The 19,345-nt window shown below is 42.4% G+C and overlaps 2 protein-coding genes across 2 annotated transcripts; one reads left to right on the top strand and one right to left on the bottom strand.

Annotated features, from left to right (window-relative positions):
- Window positions 1-448: 448 nt before the first annotated feature.
- Window positions 449-1,159, bottom strand: LOC127566246 (uncharacterized). The gene is made up of 3 exons (XM_052008266.1): window positions 1,061-1,159; window positions 615-1,002; window positions 449-549 (listed from the first exon to the last, which is right to left on the bottom strand). Exons 1-3 carry the CDS (start codon window positions 1,157-1,159, stop codon window positions 449-451), a joined length of 588 nt encoding a protein of 195 aa, XP_051864226.1.
- A 6,316-nt stretch (window positions 1,160-7,475) lies between these two features.
- Window positions 7,476-11,887, top strand: LOC127566245 (uncharacterized). Its single transcript, XM_052008265.1, has 3 exons — window positions 7,476-7,981; window positions 8,046-11,411; window positions 11,530-11,887. Exons 1-3 carry the CDS (start codon window positions 7,476-7,478, stop codon window positions 11,885-11,887), a joined length of 4,230 nt encoding a protein of 1,409 aa, XP_051864225.1.
- Window positions 11,888-19,345: the final 7,458 nt, after the last annotated feature.

The raw sequence follows: 19,345 nt of genomic DNA, 5'->3' as shown, positions 1-19,345 counted from the left end.
TCCCTGAATATCAATGTTTTTACGTTTCGTGAAATTTTGTAAAATACAACTACTATAACGATTATCGAGTCCTTTTCCAATTCGTCGAGATCGAGCTTTCAAATGGCCGAAAGCTTTTCTGATTTGGCTAAAGTGTAATTGAACGCCTTCATAGTTTCATTCTCAGTAGTTAAAAAAGCATATGGCTTCATTACTTGACTCGAAAATTTGAAAGCCGAATCGCCAATCACCACAACAGGCACATTAACTCCCGAAATAATGCGCGAGTTATTCTTCAAAAGTGTCGACTCATCTAATAATTGTCGTAGCTGACTTCGCTCAAAAATTTGTGAGTCATGGCAGCGTCCTGGGCCTCCGACGTTTATATAAAGAAATCTGTATCTAAAATTACATTTAACATCAATATACAAATGCAAAAATTAGTATCACTCAATAATTTCATATTTCATCAACCATTGCTAACAATATACATAGTTGAGTACCAGCCTTTGTAATTAAAATAGTCAGCTGTATCAGTTGCACATAGATGAATATTAATGTGACAGCCATCTAAAAAATGATTTCATTAATAAAATTCCATGAAAACTATAATTCAACTGTATACTATTACTCACCAATCGCGCATTGTGGGAAGCCTTCAAAGCCTTTAACACATTCCTCCAGTTTTGTTTGCGTGAGGAAGTTCTGCGGGAGGTAGTCGGATGACAGAACTCTACAGGTCTCATGGAAAAATTCTAGCAATAATTTGCAGACCATTGCTTTCGACACACCAAAGAACGTGCCCACTGTCCGATAATTCGCAGAAGATCCTAAGGTATATATTGTGATTGCAACCCGCTTATCGAGAGGAATGGCCTTTCCAAATGCGGTGTCTTTTTGGGCTAATCCACAAAGGCGTTCCACAAGGATGCCAAACTCCTCCCTATTCATTCCAAAATGTTCTACAAAAAAAGATTCGTTGCTTCCAGGAACATCGCGCTCCCAAAAACACCCATGCCGTTGCTAAAAATTAAATGTAAATGTAAGTAAATATTACATTGCTGCCAGCAATTCTACTTACATAGGCCCAAACCGATGGCGATTTCCTATACTCCGTTAATTTTCCCTCCAATTCGTCAAAATCCTCATCAAAATCTTGCAATTTAAGATAATTTTCCATTTTTAAATGCGTGTGCTGTTATTTGCAATTAAAGAAGATTTGGTTTCTCATAGCGCACTCACTATCCGCTGCTTTGCCTTTTTAGCAAGTTCCTTCGAGATGTCAGTTGCCTTGGTCCGACCACACTTTACGCCCTTCGCAATTTTTGAATCGGGGCAACAGACCCGCAGCAAATCCGGCAAGTAGTCCATCAGCAAAAAAAGAAGGTTATGCATTACCAAAAACATAACAACTCGGCATCGCGCACCTGCTTATAATTATTGTCACTACGTTCCTTTGTAAATGTGTCGATTTTCAGTTGGTTTTCATTTTTTTTTTTTTACGCAACGTATATGTGAAGCTTGAGTCGAATGTCTTTGGATGTGGGTCAGGTGATTGCGTAAAACTAAACCACAGGGAATACAAGTCGTACGCCCGTCGTCGTTCTTCAGCCAGGAAAATTTTTCCAGCCAGCGTGGGCGCATTTTTATTTAAATTTCTTGAAGTTAAAACAAACCTGCATGTAGGTGAATAAATTAGCTATATTGCATTTGAGATACACAAATCTATATGATTTCTTTACCTAATTGTCCATTTCGCACAATTTATTTTCGCACATTTTGAGACACAACAATCACCGCCAAATTTAAAAGCACATGTGAAAGTTACCATACCAATACACTTGTTTAGAGCCACCATACCAGCGGAAAAATTTAGTTTCGATCTGGCTCTTTTTGATTTCAGACATTATGTACTTTTAGAATTGCAAAAAAAAATGCAATAATAAAAAAATGAATTCGTTTTTTTTTTTAATTTAAAATATTTTGTATCGCTATTAGCAAAAAAGAGCCAAATTCAATAAAAATGGGCCAAAGAGAGAACAAGAAAAACAAAGAGCCAGTTTTGGCTCAAAAGAGCCAACTCTAATAATAGCCTATTTCCACTGCACCAAAAAACTTTGGTTCTTTTCCGTTCAGGTCGAATGGTACGTTCCCCCATGTGAAAACCCATAAGAAATAAAAGTCGGTTTGAACGTAAAAGAACTGAGTGGCAGTGGAAATACGCTATAATAGACAACAAGAGGCGAAATCAAAACGTGTAAAGTGGTAAAGTGGTAATAGCTCGCTGTTAATTTGAACAAATTTCTGTTAATGCCGCTGTCTCTGATGTTCAATTTGAGCGTCGAAAACCCTCAGCGGAGAATATTACCACTATCCATACAATACATAGATGCGTAAATTCATACAAAAAAAACCTATCTTTAAAAACATTATTATTCCGACCTCAGTCGGTCCGAGCGCGATTTATTCGCCGCGCGATTATTCGCCGCGCGATTATTCGCCGCGCGATTTATTCACCCCGCGATCTTTTCGCGCACGATTTATTCCCGCGTGATTTATTCGCTCAGCGATTTTTTCGCGCGCGATTTATTCGCGTCGCTGCCGCTGCGATTTTTTCGCCTCGCGATTTTTTCGCGCACGATTTATTCGTGTCGCTGCCGCTGCGATTTTTTCACGCCGCGATTTATTCGCCCCGCGATTATTCGCGCTGCTGCCTCCGCGATTTATTCGCGCAGCGACTTATTTAAGTTACCAACTGTGGCCATCCAAATATTGTGTTTGCTCTGGTCATACGCAGAAATAGCCAGGTTAACCTAATTAAATCTAAATTAAGGAATGCATTCTAATCATAGGGTAAAGTGTTAATTTCAAGTAAAAGATATACTCTTTTAATTTGTATTTTAATATAGAGAAACGGATTGCGAATGATGGGAAAATGCTGCGTCGAATATGAAGTGTCTGTAAAATATCTGCAGATGATACATACATTTGTTTTCAGTTATTTTTAAAAATTTTTAAAATTTGTAATCTTTTTTCTCCATTCTTTCCGTCAAAAACAGCTTTTTTTGTTGGTTAAAAGTTGGTAGAACTGCGTAGCGTACGTACTACGCACACACTCAGTTCAGTCGCAAATCAAATGCGGAACGATAAACGAGCGTATGCGTGTATGTATCTACATAATCGCCTATATTAGTATGTGTATGTATATGAAGTTTTTCTACGTGCAGTTGCCTCGCTGACAAGCAGATAGCGCACGTCAATTTTGTTTTTGCCTGTTCGTGCCTTCGACTCTTCGTACCTATACATACATATATTGGCAATTTACCGCCAACGAAAATCAAAGTGCGTTGGTTCTATTCGTAATGTGTTGGCGGGTGTAGAAATTATACTAAAATTATACTTTTTTTTAATTATTAGCCGATGAAAAACAATTATTATTTATTTCAGGAATATTATCTAATTCTAAATGCCAAACTGTCTAGAATTTGGGTGGGTTGTATGCGTGTGTAGCTTGCCCGTGTGCATTTGTATACACATTACAAGAGTTGTTGTTGCAACTACCAGTGAATGGCACGCGCCAATTATTATTTTTTTTTGTTGACAGTTTGATCTGTTTTGTTTTGATTTGACAAATTTTCTTTTTCGTCATTTTGACCGCGCTTTTCATCTTCTTAATAATTTACCATAAGCTTGTGTGACATGCATACATATGTGTTTATGCAAATATGTATGTACATACAGATATGTATATGGAAAGCAAAGTGATTGGCACGCGCCAACTTTTTGTTGTTTTTTTTGTCTATTTTCCTTTGCATTATTCAACAGCGCTTTTCTTGCTCTTTCTAATTTGAAGGCGTGTGGTAAGACTTGCGTCGATTTTGAGAGAGATAAATTGCTTGCATTTTTTTTAATTTAGAAAATATTAAAACGGTTAATTTAATAAAAAAAAAATGTCAGGAAAAGTGGGTTGACTTGCAACATTGATTCATGTCAGCGAAGCTATAGGGATAGCTCAGAGTACTTTCCTGTCCGTTTGTTCCGCTTCCCGAAAAATGAAACTCTCCGTCGCAAATAAGTTTAAAAATGTAAATTGGACGAGGGAGTCAACACACATTTTGAGTCGAAGTATTAAGGAAGTAAAAAATAAAAAGCAGGGGAGTTACGGTCCAGTGACCGAGGGAGTCTTTCAAGAAAATTCTGGAAGATGTTAGAAATACTTACGAATAAAACGACTGTGTTGTGTGGAGAACAGAATAAGACCGACTATTTTGTCAGTGACAATTTATTACAAAAAGTACGACACGTGTGTATGTATCTGTGTATGTCAAAATCTATGTACATATATGAGTGTATTATCGTCAGAGTTGCATGGAGTAGGCTTGGAGTTGCCGGATCTACGTTATTCCATGTGGCTGGAGAGAGGGGCATGTTAACTGGGGCCTTGCCGACTCTGCGTTTAGTAGAAGAGGCAGAGGCAGTAGCCATACATTCAGCTATAACCTACACCCAAGGGAGACGCGGCAGATTCGTGATATGCAGCGACAGCCTATCATCGCTAGAAGCAGTTCGAAAAATTGAAAACAGATATCCAACGATCTGCAACATCAGAGATGCATTAATACAAAGGCCTACGAAGCTGGGTGCCCAGCCACAAGGGTATAAAATCAACTCGCGGACGCTGCAGCTAAGTTAACAGCAATATCTCCAACCATAACAGTTATCCCATCGAACCGGAAGGACATAAGGAGAGCCCTTTCCAACTATCTAAATCACATCAGGATCGATGACTGGGCATCCTTCCATCATGGATACAAAAAAGTAAATCCCAATTGGAGATGGTTCGGTACCCTTCAAACTGCAGCCGGCCCAAATCTACCCTCTTCGTTCGTCTCCGTATTGGACACTGCAAAGCCACACACAGCCACCTCCTCTCGGGTGAAGACCGGCCTAACTGCCAACTTTGCGGACAAGTCCTGTCTACCACCCACTTGTTAGACACCTGCCCAAGATTAGCAAGTATTAGGAAACGCCATTTCCCAAATTCTCTTCCATCATCCCATTTCGAAATATCTATTCCCAATATTAATAAGATCTATAAATTTTTCAAAGAATGCAACTACTCCCAAATTTAAATTGTAAAGAAAAAAAACAGACCTGAAGGCCTTGTTGTTAGTGCTCGCCGCGATAACTAGCTTTAATATTATTTTGTATTATTGTTAATTTCGTAAAATAAAAATAAATAAATAATAATGATAATAACTTTTGCGACAATTGTCTAAGAAAAGAGCAAATCGAAATGCATTATAGGAACAAATACTGTTTAACCATTGAAGAACTCAATAAAAAGAAAAGAAAGAATAATATGTATACGAAGAAAATAAGGCTGCTAGAAATGAAATTAAGAAATGAAAAGTAAGAAAACTGAAATATTTAAAATATAAAAAAAGTGACAGCAATCTATTTGGAATTCTCGACAAGAAAGGACTATCAGAGAATTAAAACACATTTTGCAAGATGTTAATAAAGGGCAATAAAAACAAAGTGGGAAGATAAAGAAAGACTAATAGCTCAAAGCATTAATTTTTATTCAGCTAAGGCGTATTCATTTATGAGTGATGATCTTAAATTGAATATCCCATCGAAATGGGCACCAATCAAAAATATGACTCCGGGTCTGAATGACCACTTAATAAATGCTGTTGATGCCAGATGACTGCAGGTGTGACCACTCAGGCCAGCTGACAGTGTGGTCGCGATCGAAAGTTATCGATAGCGACAAAGCTAGTATACTGTGCGTGTGACCGTGTCATACGCACAGACACACTGTTCTTGGTTTTCTCTGAAGATGGTCACCCTGCACCTTTTAGTGCTTTTTCCTACTCCGCCTTTATCATATGTTCAAATTTCTACGCACAAACCACATGTACTTTTTTTCCAAGTGAAATAAATACCACACGAAAGTTTCAAGTTTATAATAATTGAAAAAGTGAAAGTGTTATTATTTAATCCAACGTCGCCCCCCTACACATTTCGGTCCTTCGAGCCGGATTGGATATCGCTCGACCCCAGCAAGCAATTGGTTGACAAGATAAGTAATACACTTTTTTTTCCCTCATACATTTGTGCAAGTGTCGTGTTCGCGACATATTTTTTTCCTTGTAACTTATATATATGTGACACAGCATATATATAAGTACATAAGCGTTCGATCGGCATTTTCTCAGCCATCTTTTCTACTTTGTGTATACTTGGCACAGTATATATACATACATATATATCCTTATATGTATATGTATGTGTAAGTATCTATACAGTCGAAAAGAGTTCGCTAATATTTTCCGTTTTTTTGGCCGCGGTTGTGTGTACTTTGCTATTTCTTTTTCTGTCGTATCGCGTTTGTCTGTTTTTTTAACACATTCCTGTGTATGCAATCTCTCTTCTATTGGTTATATTCAAAATAACAAGAGAGTTGCTCCTCTCATAGCAAACGCGCGTAGATCCACTACACTCCATATATATATATATATATATATATATATATATATATATATATATATATATATATATAGTGGATACATATACATATATATATATATACACACAAATACATACGACATATATACATCCACACACAACACACATACATACACGTACATTTCCATACACGACACTTACACACATATACACTCCGTATATGGTCCATATATACGTATATACTCAAGTCCAGTATTACTCATAATATATATATATATAGTATATGCATACACATACAGATACGTATACTGTTTCACATACATACACACTACGTATACGTTCCTCATATATTGATACTATACAGTATATTCAAGTCCATTGTTGCATATAATATATATATATTATCAAATACATACACGTGCACTTCCGTACACGTTACATATACATTCCGTATATGCACATTCTATATATATTTTATATACCAATCCATTATTACACGTACACATATATTATCCATTTCCGTATACGTATATAAACAGCAGCAATCACACCGAGAAATAAAGATTCACGCTGCTGTTTGTGTTTTACTTAAACATTTTTGTTTTTTCCAACAGCATTTTGTTCCTCGTCTGTTTTCTTGTGTCGGCTTTGCTCACTATCCTGTTGCAGCCGAAGTTCTTTTCCATTTGTGCTTGCTTTCGGCTGTCCGCTTTACCGTGAGTCTTTGTTGAGAAAAGACTCTAAAGTGACTGCCGAAGCAGAGTATGTCCAAGAGCCAAAAGAGCGAAAAGGACTCAAAACACTCGTTAAAGCTTCCGACCACATCTCGTCGCCTGTCGTCCGCTTCGCCCGCTCCTTCGGGGTCCAAATCCGCCACACCTGCCGCTCAACTCCGAGTAAAGGTCGATCGTCCGTCGCCGTCTGCTTCTGCAAAGACTCCGCTGTTGCGTACATCTTCGACTGCTCTACGTAGTCAGGCAACTACCCGTTCCGTCCAAGCTAAATTTAGCAAAACCCGTGCAATGGCTCTCAGCAACTTCGTCGCCGTCTCTGACAGACTGGTGCACTTCGAGAGTCGGGTCAGAGGGCCTGCAGCCGAAGATGACAATGTACACACGTACGAAATCCGTCGTGACCGGCTGCAAGTCCTCTGGGACAATGTCGAAGCCGCTTATTCCACATGCGCTGATGCACTGCATCAAGACGGCGACAGTGAAGGCACACAGGCGATGGAGGCAAAATACGATCACTGCTATGCAGTGGAGCGGTGTCTCGCCCGTGTTAAGGGGCAAATTACCCAGGTTTCCGGGTCCAGGTCCGGGTCCGTTCCTCCTGTATACTCCAGTGGCTGCCGGCTCCCTCCAGTCGACACCGAAGTGTTCCGTGGGGATTACTTGCGGTGGCCGACTTTCCGTGACCTTTTCACGGCCATCTATGTCAACAATCCAAGGATGACTCCGGTCGAGAAACTTTTCCATCTGAATTCGAAGACCGCAGATGAGGCCAATGAAATAGTAGACGAACGATGGTTTCGCGTCGGCTTGGGGTGCTCTCTGCGAACGTTTTGAGAACAAGCGCTTGTTAATAACAAGCCAGTTGAAGATCCTGTTTAACCTGTCCACGGTTACCCAAGAGTCGAGAGCAGCTATCAAGGAGCTGCAGAGCACGATTCAGCGTTGCTTGACCGCTCTAGAACATTCAGACATTTCCGTCTGTAGCCCGTTCGCAGATTGCATCCTCGTTTTCCTCTGCTCGTCCAAACTCCCCAAGCTCACACTCTCGTTGTGGGAGCAATCGTTGGTGGACAAAGCGAAAATTCCCGCATGGCAGGATATGAGCACGTTCCTCAATGAGCGCTACCGTACGCTCGAAGCGATTGAGGACGTGAAACAGACTGCCAACTCACAGATCGCGACTGCAGGACCATCCCGTCCGCAGAATTCGAAGCGAGTCAACTCCTTTGAGGCCCGAGTCACTCAGAAAGGCAAATCGTGTGACTTGTGCTCAAAGGAGAATCACCCTGTCCGGGTGTGTCCGCGTTTTTTGCAAATGTCGGTCAACGAGAGAATGACATACATCAAACAGAAAAGTCTCTGTTTAAACTGTTTCGCAAGAGGTCACCAACTCCGAGAGTCTACGAGTGCGCACAATTGCTTTACATGCAAAGGGCGGCACAACGCTCTTCTCCAGCGGGGTGACAGTGCCCACAATGGTGCCTCTTCATCTTCCAATATACAGAATGCTCAGAATGTCCTTCTCGGCACGGCGGTCATCAATGTTTGCCACTTGGGCACTACATATACCGCACGTGCGCTAATTGATTCCCGGTCCGAAGCGACCTTCATTTCTGAGCGTTTGTTCCAACGCATTAAGTTGCCTTTCCAGTCCGTGCGAGCCCAGGTATCCGGGCTAAATCACGCAGTTGCGGCCCAATCGCAGAAGTTATGTCACTTCAGCATTGGTTCTCCGACGAAGCCGAGGCTCCATATCGAGACTTCTGCATTCGTAATCCCACAGTTGGCAGGCAAACTGCCCTCCTTCGATATGCCGCAAACTTTCCTAAAGGATCTACCAGCGATAGAACTGGCAGATCCACACTTCTACAAGAGCGCTCAGATTGATATACTAATTGGCGCGGATATCCTTCCGTCGGTCATCTTGAGCGGCTCCCGGCCAAACATTTGTGGCTCACTCCTTGGGCAGGAAACCGTGTTTGGCTGGATTCTTACCGGCCCCGTCTCCCAGAGTATGTCGACAACTGTTTCTGCGTTTTCGACAAGAGTCGCCCTCCAAGCAGACGAACAGCTCGACAGCCTACTTTCCAAATTTTGGGAGGTGGAGGATATTCCAGCGAAGCTGATAAAGGAGTCAGACTTCGTTTGCGAAGAAAACTTCGTTAAGACTACTTCTCGTAGCAAATGTGGCAGATATCGGGTGACTCTTCCATTCCGGAAGCCCGATGGCATTGAACTGGGTCATTCCAGATCTATAGCGCTGGCTCAATTCCTCAAGAACGAGAATCGTTTGTCAAGAAACGATTCTCTAAAGGAACAGTACAATGCCGTTCTCCAGGAGTACGTGGACTTGGGTCATATGACACCCATATCGCCTCAGGCGATTGGCACGACTCCTAATTTCTACCTGCCTCACCACGCCGTGTTCAAACCAGATAGCACCACAACGAAGGTGCGGGTCGTCTTCAACGCATCTTGTCCATCCTCAAATGGCAAGAGTCTGAATGATATCCTTCATTCAGGGCCCATTCTCCAATCGGATCTCACATTGCAGATCCTCCGATGGCGATACTATCGATACGTGTTCAATGCGGACATAACGAAGATGTATCGCCAAATCCTCATGGACTCAAAGCACACACCGTTCCAACGAATTCTGTTCCGCACGTCGGACGGTGTGATCCGTGACTTTGAGTTGAACACGGTGACATTCGGTGTCAACTGTACGCCTTTCCTGGCTCTACGAGTCCTTCAGCAACTTGCTGATGACATACGCTTGGAGTATCCTCTCGCAAGCCGTGTCATTTCCAACAACATGTACGTGGACGACGTCCTAGCAGGGACACACACAAGAGAAGAGGCCATCCGGACCATTGCGGAAGTGTGTGCAGCCCTGGACAGTGCTGGCTTCCCGCTGAGGAAGTGGACGTCGAACCATAAGAGCGTGCTGAAGGACATTCCAAAGGACCATCTACTTCGAGAAGATTTCCTCGAACTCGAAGACTCTAGTACGGCGAAAACTCTGGGCATCAGGTGGCAAGCTCACGATGACGAGTTCTTCTTCATGCCACCAGAAGTTGCCCATCAGGACTCCTACACGAAGAGGGAAGTGCTCTCGCAAATCGCTAAGCTTTTCGACCCAGCCGGGTGGCTGGCCCCTTTCGTTATCCAAGCCAAGATCTTCATGCAGGAGATCTGGCTGAGAACGCTCGAATGGGACGAGCACCTACCCACGGATCTTTCACTCCAATGGAAGGAGTACCTCCAGAGCTATCCTGCTCTGGGAAGGATCCGGATTCCAAGATGGGTCCAATTCCAGACGCGGGTGAAGCTCCAGTACCACGGATTCTGTGATGCATCAGAAAGGGCGTACGGAGCAGCGATCTATGTCCGTGTGGAGACGGCGAACAAGGTTTCCACACATTTCCTTACTGCGAAGACAAAGGTGGCTCCTGTCAAGTCTCTCTCAGTGCCACGTCTGGAGCTTTGTGGCGCAGTCCTGTTGGCTGAGTTATCTGCAGCCCTCCTCCTGAATCTGCCAGCAGAAAGTTTCCAGACTTTCTTTTGGACTGATTCAACAATTGTTCTCGCCTGGTTGAACAAGCCACCCTGCAGATGGACAACCTTTGTGGCCAATCGCGTGGCCAAGATCGTCCAAGCCAGCGACGCCAAGAACTGGTCGCATGTGCGATCCGAGCACAATCCGGCAGATCTCGCAAGCCGAGGTGTCCTGCCACAAGAATTGATGTGTAATCCTTTGTGGTGGCATGGACCAGAGTGGCTTCATCTCCCGTCGGATCAACGACCAACATCTCCAAGTCCCATTCCGGAGACTCTGCTGGAGCAACGGGTGAAGTGCAACGTCGCTAAGTTACCTCCTACTCCTGACTTCCTAAATAAGTTCTCTGAGTTTGGCAAGGCGTTGCGCACGTCCGCCTATGTCCTCAGATTCATCGATAGGAGTCGGAAATTGGCAGTTCCAAGCTCTACCGTGGTCCAAGCGGATGAGCTGTCACGGATCCAAGAGCGGCTAATCGTCATGGCTCAACGACTAACTTTCCAACAGGAATACCAATGTCTGCAGTCCAAGCAGCAGGTTCCTTCCTCAAGTTCAATCCGAAACTTGAACCCTTTCCTCGACGGCAAGGGGATTCTACGGGCCTGTGGGCGTCTGAGGGCGTCCCACTCGCTTCGTTACGATGAGAGTCATCCAATCATCCTCTCGTATTCCTCGTCCTTTGCACGACTACTGGTTCGTTTCACCCATCGTATATCCTTACATGGGGGTAACCAAGTCGTCATGCGGCTGATCCGTTCCAGATTCTGGATTCCAAAATTGAAGGTCCTCGTTAAATCCACCATCGGATCTCACGACGGAGAAATTCCTGGCCGCATTCTCCCGTTTCATCGCTCGGCGCGGGTGTCCACACCAAATGTACTCGGACAACGGGAAAACCTTCGTTGGAGCTGACAAGGTGATCTCCAACGACTTCTTGGAAGCGACGAGGGAGTGCATCATCGCACAACACGCCCACAAGAGCCTATCCTGGCACTTCAACCCGCCGGGCGCCCCGCATATGGGTGGATTATGGGAAGCCGGCGTAAAGAGTTTTAAGGCACTCTTTTACAAGGCGACATCCACCTCGAAATATACGTTCGAAGAGTTGTCCACTCTTCTCGCAAAATCGAAGCCTGTCTGAATTCGAGGCCGATATCCCCTATGTCCGAGGATCCGTCGGATTTACTAGCGCTCACTCCTGGCCATTTCCTCATAGGTGGCCCTCTTATTTCGGTGTTGGAACCACCAATTAACCAACCGGCCATCTCCATCCTCAATCGATGGCAGCGACTGAAGGCTCTTCACCAACAATTTTGTTTCCGTTGGAAAGATGAGTACCTGAAGGAGCTGCACAAACGGACGAAATGGCAATCCCCTACCCGGAACCTTCGGATCGGTGACATGGTCGTCATAAAGGAAGACAACCTCCCCTCTAACGAGTGGCGCCTAGGACGGGTGCTGACGACGTGTCCAGGCACCGACGCCAAGGTCCGAGTGGTAGATGTGCTCACGGCGCGGGGTACCATCCGAAGACCCGTTGCCAAACTTATTCTACTCCCGATGGACAGCAAGACTGACCCCTCCACGTCAGAAGGACTGAAGGACGAATAACATCCTATCCTGTACTCTTATTCGTCGTCCAACAAGTACTGCTCTAACTGTCTGGCCCACCAACACTCCGGGCAATCCTGCCGCAGCGCGGGAAGGTGCAGGGTGTGTCGGGGGGATCACCACACACTGCTGCACTTCAAGGAGGCACGCAGCGCTCACCCCAACCGTCAGCGACGAGGCGAAGACCAACCGGTCTCCACCCGGTCCCGAACCCCAACAAGGCCACGCTCGCCAAGGCCGCGCTCGCCAAGGCCGCGCTCGCCACGGCCACGCTCGCCACGGTCACGCTCCCGCTCGCCGTCACCCCATCGACCGGCCTCGCCGACGTCCGAGGAGGCCTTTCCGACGTCGCTCGCATCCTTGCTGCAGGACAAGGCTGTGAGCATACTTCCGACGGCCAACATCCTGATCGACATCGGATGCAAGACATTTGAGATGCGAGCGCTGATCGACCCGTGCGCGGCGACCAGCCGTATCAGCGCATCTTTGGCAACAGCCTACCGGCTATCCGTCACCCGCGTTGGTACGGAAGGCGTCTGCACGGCGATCATCCGCTCACGGACATCCGAAATTCCGTCGAAAGGTGCTGCTGCAGGTGGACTCGCAACTCTGCAGCCGCACCCCCCTCCGACCCGTCGATGGCGAGAACTTGGAGCAATTCCGCAGCATCACGCTCGCCGACGAACGCTGGTTCCAGCCATCGATGGTGTCCCTGGTGCTCGGCACTGATGTTTATCCTCACATCATCCTACCTGGCCTCCTGCCGAGCACCAACGGTTTGCCAATGGCCCAGAATTTCACCTTGGGTTGGATTCTGTCCGGTCCATTTGGACAATGATACCGTTTTGCAACTCATTGCAAGGGGGGAGGATGTCGATGCCAGATGACTGCAGGTGTGACCACTCAGGCCAGCTGACAGTGTGGTCGCGATCGAAAGTTATCGGTAGCGACAAAGCTAGTATACTGTGCGTGTGACCGTGTCATACGCACAGACACACTGTTCTTGGTTTCCTCTGAAGATGGTCACCCTGCACCTTTTAGTGCTTTTTCCTACTCCGCCTTTATCATATGTTCAAATTTCTACGCACAAACCACATGTACTTTTTTTCCAAGTGAAATAAATACCACACGAAAGTTTCAAGTTTATAATAATTGGAAAAGTGAAAGTGTTATTATTTAATCCAACGTCGCCCCCTACACAAATGCATTGAAAGAAATATTTTCAAAAATGGATGACAACAGTAAGAATGCCGTATTATTGTTTGAGATGTCATGGCTATGAAAAATTAGGAGAACTATGCAAGAAGATTTGCGTTTTCATGGTGCGAGGCCTTTATGCCAATTGGAAATTTGTTTTAAGCTATTTAGCTACATCCACTGGACTGTCAGCCATATAATTAAAAGAACTTATTAACAAAAATATAATTGTCGCACAAAACATAGGGTAACTATCAGAGAAGTGGTATGTGATCAAGGCCCGAATAACAGAGGAGCCTTAACCAAATATGGGGGGAATGACGAAACACCATACTTTTTCGTTAATGTGCAGAAAATTCACTCAATTTATGATGTCCCCCATTTATTCAAATCCCTTCGGAATATTTTAATTCGATTAAGACCCCAGATGGTCAGGTCTCTTGACAGATTGTTGTTAAATTGTTTAAGATTGACACAAACAACACTTCAGCTCGATTATGCTCGAATATTATACCCGCTACCCATAAGGTAGTAAGTAAGGTTGGGTATTATAACTTTGTGCCGGCATGAAATGTATGTGACAGGTAGAAGGAGGCATCTCCGACCCTATAAAGTATATACATATATTCTTCATCAGCATCAACAGCCGAGACGATCTATCCATGTCCGTCTGTGTGTCTGTCTGTATGTCCGTATGAACACCTAGATCTCAGAGAATTTAAGAGATAGAGCTATAATCTTTTTTTCGACAGCATTTGTTATGTTTGCACGCAGATCAAGGTTTTGTTTCAAATTTTTGCCACGCCCACCTCCGCCCCCGCAAATCAATAATAAAAAGAGTAATATTAAAGCTATACGAGCGAATATATATACAATAATAACAATGGTGTTTATGATTTCTGAAAATTTGATTGCGATCAGTTAAAAATTGTGGAAGTTATTAAAGAAATAGTTTTGTATGGGCAAAAACGCCTACTTACTAGGGCTCTTAGTTGCTTTGGCCGACAATCTGATATATTGTTCCGTCTATGGTGTATTTTGAATATGGTACCATATCGAGATAAAAAATATACCGTTTAGTATATTATTAGTATATTTGTATTATTAGTATATTTTGAAAAAAACCGCAATATTTTGCTTTTATTCAAAATGGGTAGCGGGTATCTCACAGTCGAGCACACTCGACTGTAACTTTCTTACTTGTTTATTAATAGCTTTCAACATAAATAAATGAATGACAAGTTCACCGTAAAAAAATATGCCAACTTAGCGCGCGTGCTTTCGGATGCAACAGCTGACTTTAGAGGTGTTATGCTCAAAAGAGCTCTTAGCATTGACATTTTTCTAATTGGAACATTTTAAACAAGTAAGAAAGCTACAGTCGAGTGAGCTCGACTGTGAGATACCCGCTACCCATAGTAAAAAAAAGAAATCTGGATAATGGGCCCAAAATTGATACTGTAAATTAAAGTCTATTTTATTCTTGCGTATTATAAGTATACTTATTTTATGATACAATATTAATGTTATTGAATACAAAAATTGGTTTTTGAATTCAAATAATAAAATATATTTTATTTATTAAAGCAAGACCCAGGGAACACCACGAGGAGGCCATTAAATATAATGGGGTCTTTTCCGAAATCTAATTTCGGCAGACCTACGAGTCGACTTGTGCTGTGTATAAACAACACCATTATTCCCCAAAAAATTGTTGTATATATAAAATCATAATTAATATAAATTAAATTTATAATAATAATGAACAAAAAATTTTGATTTCAAGGACTTAAATTAAAATATTTAAATTAAATTAAGTGCAAATACTTTTAGGAATACAAAAAAATCTAAACCTGATCATCAATGCTAACTAAAATACCACTATGATAGCTATAAATTGTCTCATATGTGCGTGCTGTGGCTCTGTTATCCCTAATATTTGAGCACGCCCAATCAATATGTGTATCATAATTGGTTGTGGACGTGTTCAAATCTAACAAAAATCTAAAACTATTAGCTGCCAAAAAATCGAAAACCCTTCTACAATTACTGATAGCTCCCGTAAACAAAAATTAAAATCTCCTAGACCTACACTACTGCTATCCAAAAATGGAAATCCCTGAAATAAATTTTCAAGTTCAGTTTAGAACTTATCCGGAGGATATGTTGGACTTCTATATATAATGAGGAATCCTAAAGACATATATTTAAACACTGCATACTCGAACACTGCGGAAGCTAAATTATTGGGGTCAGAATAATATCGTCCGCTTGAGCAGAGACTAACATTCTCAAAAACTGGATTTTTGGCGAATATAAGAATGCCTCTCTTTGGGACGAGATCCACTAGAAGTCGACTGGCAATCAAGACGAATAGCACAACGGTAGCCAGGAATATCATACGATTCATTGGAATAAGTAGAAGCCTCAACGAAAAATAGAAATTGAGACTGGAGCATTAACTGATCGCAGCAAATATCAGTAATGTGGCAATGTAAACTTTGTGTATTATGGAATACAGCATTGATTTTAGAGTTGTCAAAGATACAGCTGAAATGGGAATTTAACAATTTTGTGGATCGTAAACTGGCAAGCTCTTGCTCTACCACTGACTGACGGTCAGCTTTCGGGGGCACAAATTGCCCAACAATAAAGAGGTCAGCTGCACTTGTGGCTCTACTACAAGCTACATACAAAGCTTCCCTTTGCATACTAGGAGTTGTGTGGACCACTTCGTTGGTATATGTAGCACCCTGACTTTTATGAATAGTTATACCTTCTGCAGGTACAACTGGAAATTGTTTGCGGTCAATAGAAACTTGCTCATTTGAATGGTATTGAAAACTTTTCACAGTTTTCTGAACAGGGGTCCAAGAGGGTTCAGCACGATGAGTGCACCTAGATCGAGCATTAGTTCCAACACTTTCATCTAAAAATTTAATCCAAAGAACATGCGGGGAGTTGGATGTATTAAAACCAATTTCCATAAGAATACCTGAAGCTCCATTAACAAGACCATCTGCAGTATCTATATTGACCGTCATCATGTATTTAGCAGTGGTTTTCAAAATAAGGGTTGTGCAAAGCCCTTGAGTTTGAGATGTTTTGAAATACTTTACGGATTCCAAGCATCTGGACTTAGCTTCTGAATTAAGATGTGCAGCTTTAATTGAGTCACGAGCAGTGGAAATGAACTGCTCCGTAGGTATCGAGTTTAACTTAGCAGTGTTAAAAATATTTGTATCCTCATTACGCAAAAACAAATGAATGGCATCATTAGGAAATTGGTCTAAGACCGAAACTCTAGCCGGATGCCATGTTATTAAGCGCTAGAGCAAATGCTTGATCGTCTCGTTGTCGCATAATCTCTGTGAGCTCAAAAAACTTAAAAATATCCCACAAAGCAGACCCAAATATAGCAGACCCAAAATACATCGATCTCCTACGGGACGTAGTTGTCTGAGATCGCCAAAAACAATTACTGAAATTCCTCCAAATGAGGTTTCCCTGTTAGCAAAAATTTGCTTAAGACGAGCATCTAAGTGAGATAACATTTTGGCACCGACCATTGAGATTTCATCAATAATTAAAAGCTTAAGATCTATAAACCTTGAGCGAAGTGTATTCAGTAAATCTGCACCTAAATCTTTAAAGGAGGACCCGGACTGATTCACTGGAAGTGAGAACATGGAATGCAGGGTTGAACCTCCAATTCCAAAAGCTGCTTTACCCGTGGGAGCACACAAAAGTATTTTAGCAGAGGTGGGGTCACAACCTGGCCTACTATTATATAGTTGCGAAAGGGAATGGAAAATAGCTGAAATTAATCTACTCTTGCCAACACCTGCTCCGCCTCCTACAAACTCATACAAAATTTTCTTTTCTTTAGCATTATGCATTACATGCGTGAAATAAGTTTTTTGCTTAAGATTCAAAGATTTAACTATGCTTGCTAAGTCATCATGTGACATAATTGGCGGGAGCTTAATAAGTCGGATGACATTGTCCGAATCTTCGGGAACATTAACGGCATTTAAGTCCAAAACTTTTACTTGAGAATTTATTTCAGGGATCGCCAAAGCCCTAAACTGATTATCTAAACTATCTGCCTGATCCAGTTCTTCAAAATTTCCCTCAGCTTCTATGGCCCTTCTAAGCACGTCTTCTAAATCCTCTAAACATTATATTTCTTATACCTAAATCCAATAGATTCTAAGTTTGCCGCATACACGCTTTCACAATTAATACTAAGCAAATCTACCTGTTCATCCCTCCACGGAAAATATAACATTAAAAGTTCCCTAAAATAGTTTTCTCTGTCGGCATTCAGATTAAACTTCCTAAACCTAATAATTGCTGGTTTGGTCCGTTCCCTAATGAAGCCACTACCATCACGAAGAGCCTGAATTGAATTTCCTAGGACCTCGTTTTCTCCATCACCACCGTCATCAGCATCTTGACGTGCTGACCGACAGGATCTCGCAAAATTATAATTTGCAGCAAAATCGGCTAAGCACAGGCCTTCAAGACTATCTGGCCGCTGAATATAATGATCCAGCATTCCCAAAACATAAATATCGGTGGAATCTTCATTCATATTTTGGAGCTGTTGTCTAGATTTGAGCATTCGAACTCTGTGCTCTGGTCGTGACGTATTTTTATAAACTTCTGCGTTGCTAGTCTCAGACAAACGCATTCCTAGACAACAGTAGGCGGCTTCCTGAGCAGAAATCTCAGTGCCGGAGATAAATTTGTGGCCAATATGTTGCAGCTTTTGTTTAATGCTGAAGTTGCCTCTGTGAATCTCGTTCACTGCTTCACGCATTAATTTGGAGATTCCTCTTTGAGATTTGTTGATATAATTAATTATATAACTGCAACAGGCATAGGGATCCAATATGAACTGAATATCCATATTGGCCCTTTTGCATTGAGAGAATATGTTTATTGTAAGCGTTAACTTTAATGGCTGCAAATGTTCTCTTTCAGAAATATTTGGGGCTTTTTCAAACCAGATCTCAATGAATATTTATAGTCCTCGTAGCTGAGGTTTAATTGTTGATGAGATAGGAAATTTCTCAAATATGCTTAATTGACTTATAGAGTCAGAATCAAATGGGAAATTTAAAAGAGATTGAACTTTTTTCAAATTTTCTTGATGAAGAGAAATGTTTTCAGAGTCTTCAGCCAATGGCTGAAGAATTTCTGTTTGTGGCATGGGAAAATATGGGATACCGAAGCGACAAATAGAGTTACCCCTCACTTCACGCATACAAGAATGTCCGTGATTGTGCTTTTGATATTCAATATACTGAGCTAACTCAGTATCAGTTACATCTGTGGTAATGAATTGGTCAATAAATGAAATGACTGAGGCTATAGACAATTCATTTTCAAAGTCCACAGAGGGGGCATCTTTCAGCCAAAACATGCCATGAATATGAGGCGAACCTCGCTGTTGGAATTCAACACGCCAATAATACTTGAGAACGGGATGATTTTCGAAAACGCCCCCCTCCCTCTTCATAATAGTTAAAACCTGACGATATCTATAATCAAAATACCTTGCACAAGTTACAGGATCTGGCCTAATCAAACGAGCCTTTTCACTAAAACTAAAATTCGAAGCTTCTTCTTCTGTAACTTGCTGCCTATCTATATTACCCTTTAATAAAACTAATAATTCCGCCCACCGTGTCTCAGCAGCTGACAGAGTGATGAAAAAGGTTGGTAGACCGAATTGTCGAATCATCGCCATTACCTTTTTCTTTTCTGCTTCCCAGTGAGCAGG

This window comes from Drosophila albomicans, unplaced genomic scaffold, assembly GCF_009650485.2.
Source record: "Drosophila albomicans strain 15112-1751.03 unplaced genomic scaffold, ASM965048v2 utg000054l_pilon, whole genome shotgun sequence".
Classification (NCBI taxonomy): Eukaryota; Metazoa; Arthropoda; class Insecta; order Diptera; family Drosophilidae; genus Drosophila; species Drosophila albomicans.
The sequence above is the reverse complement of the archived record's forward strand: the minus strand, read 5'-3'. Positions and strand labels throughout refer to the sequence as shown.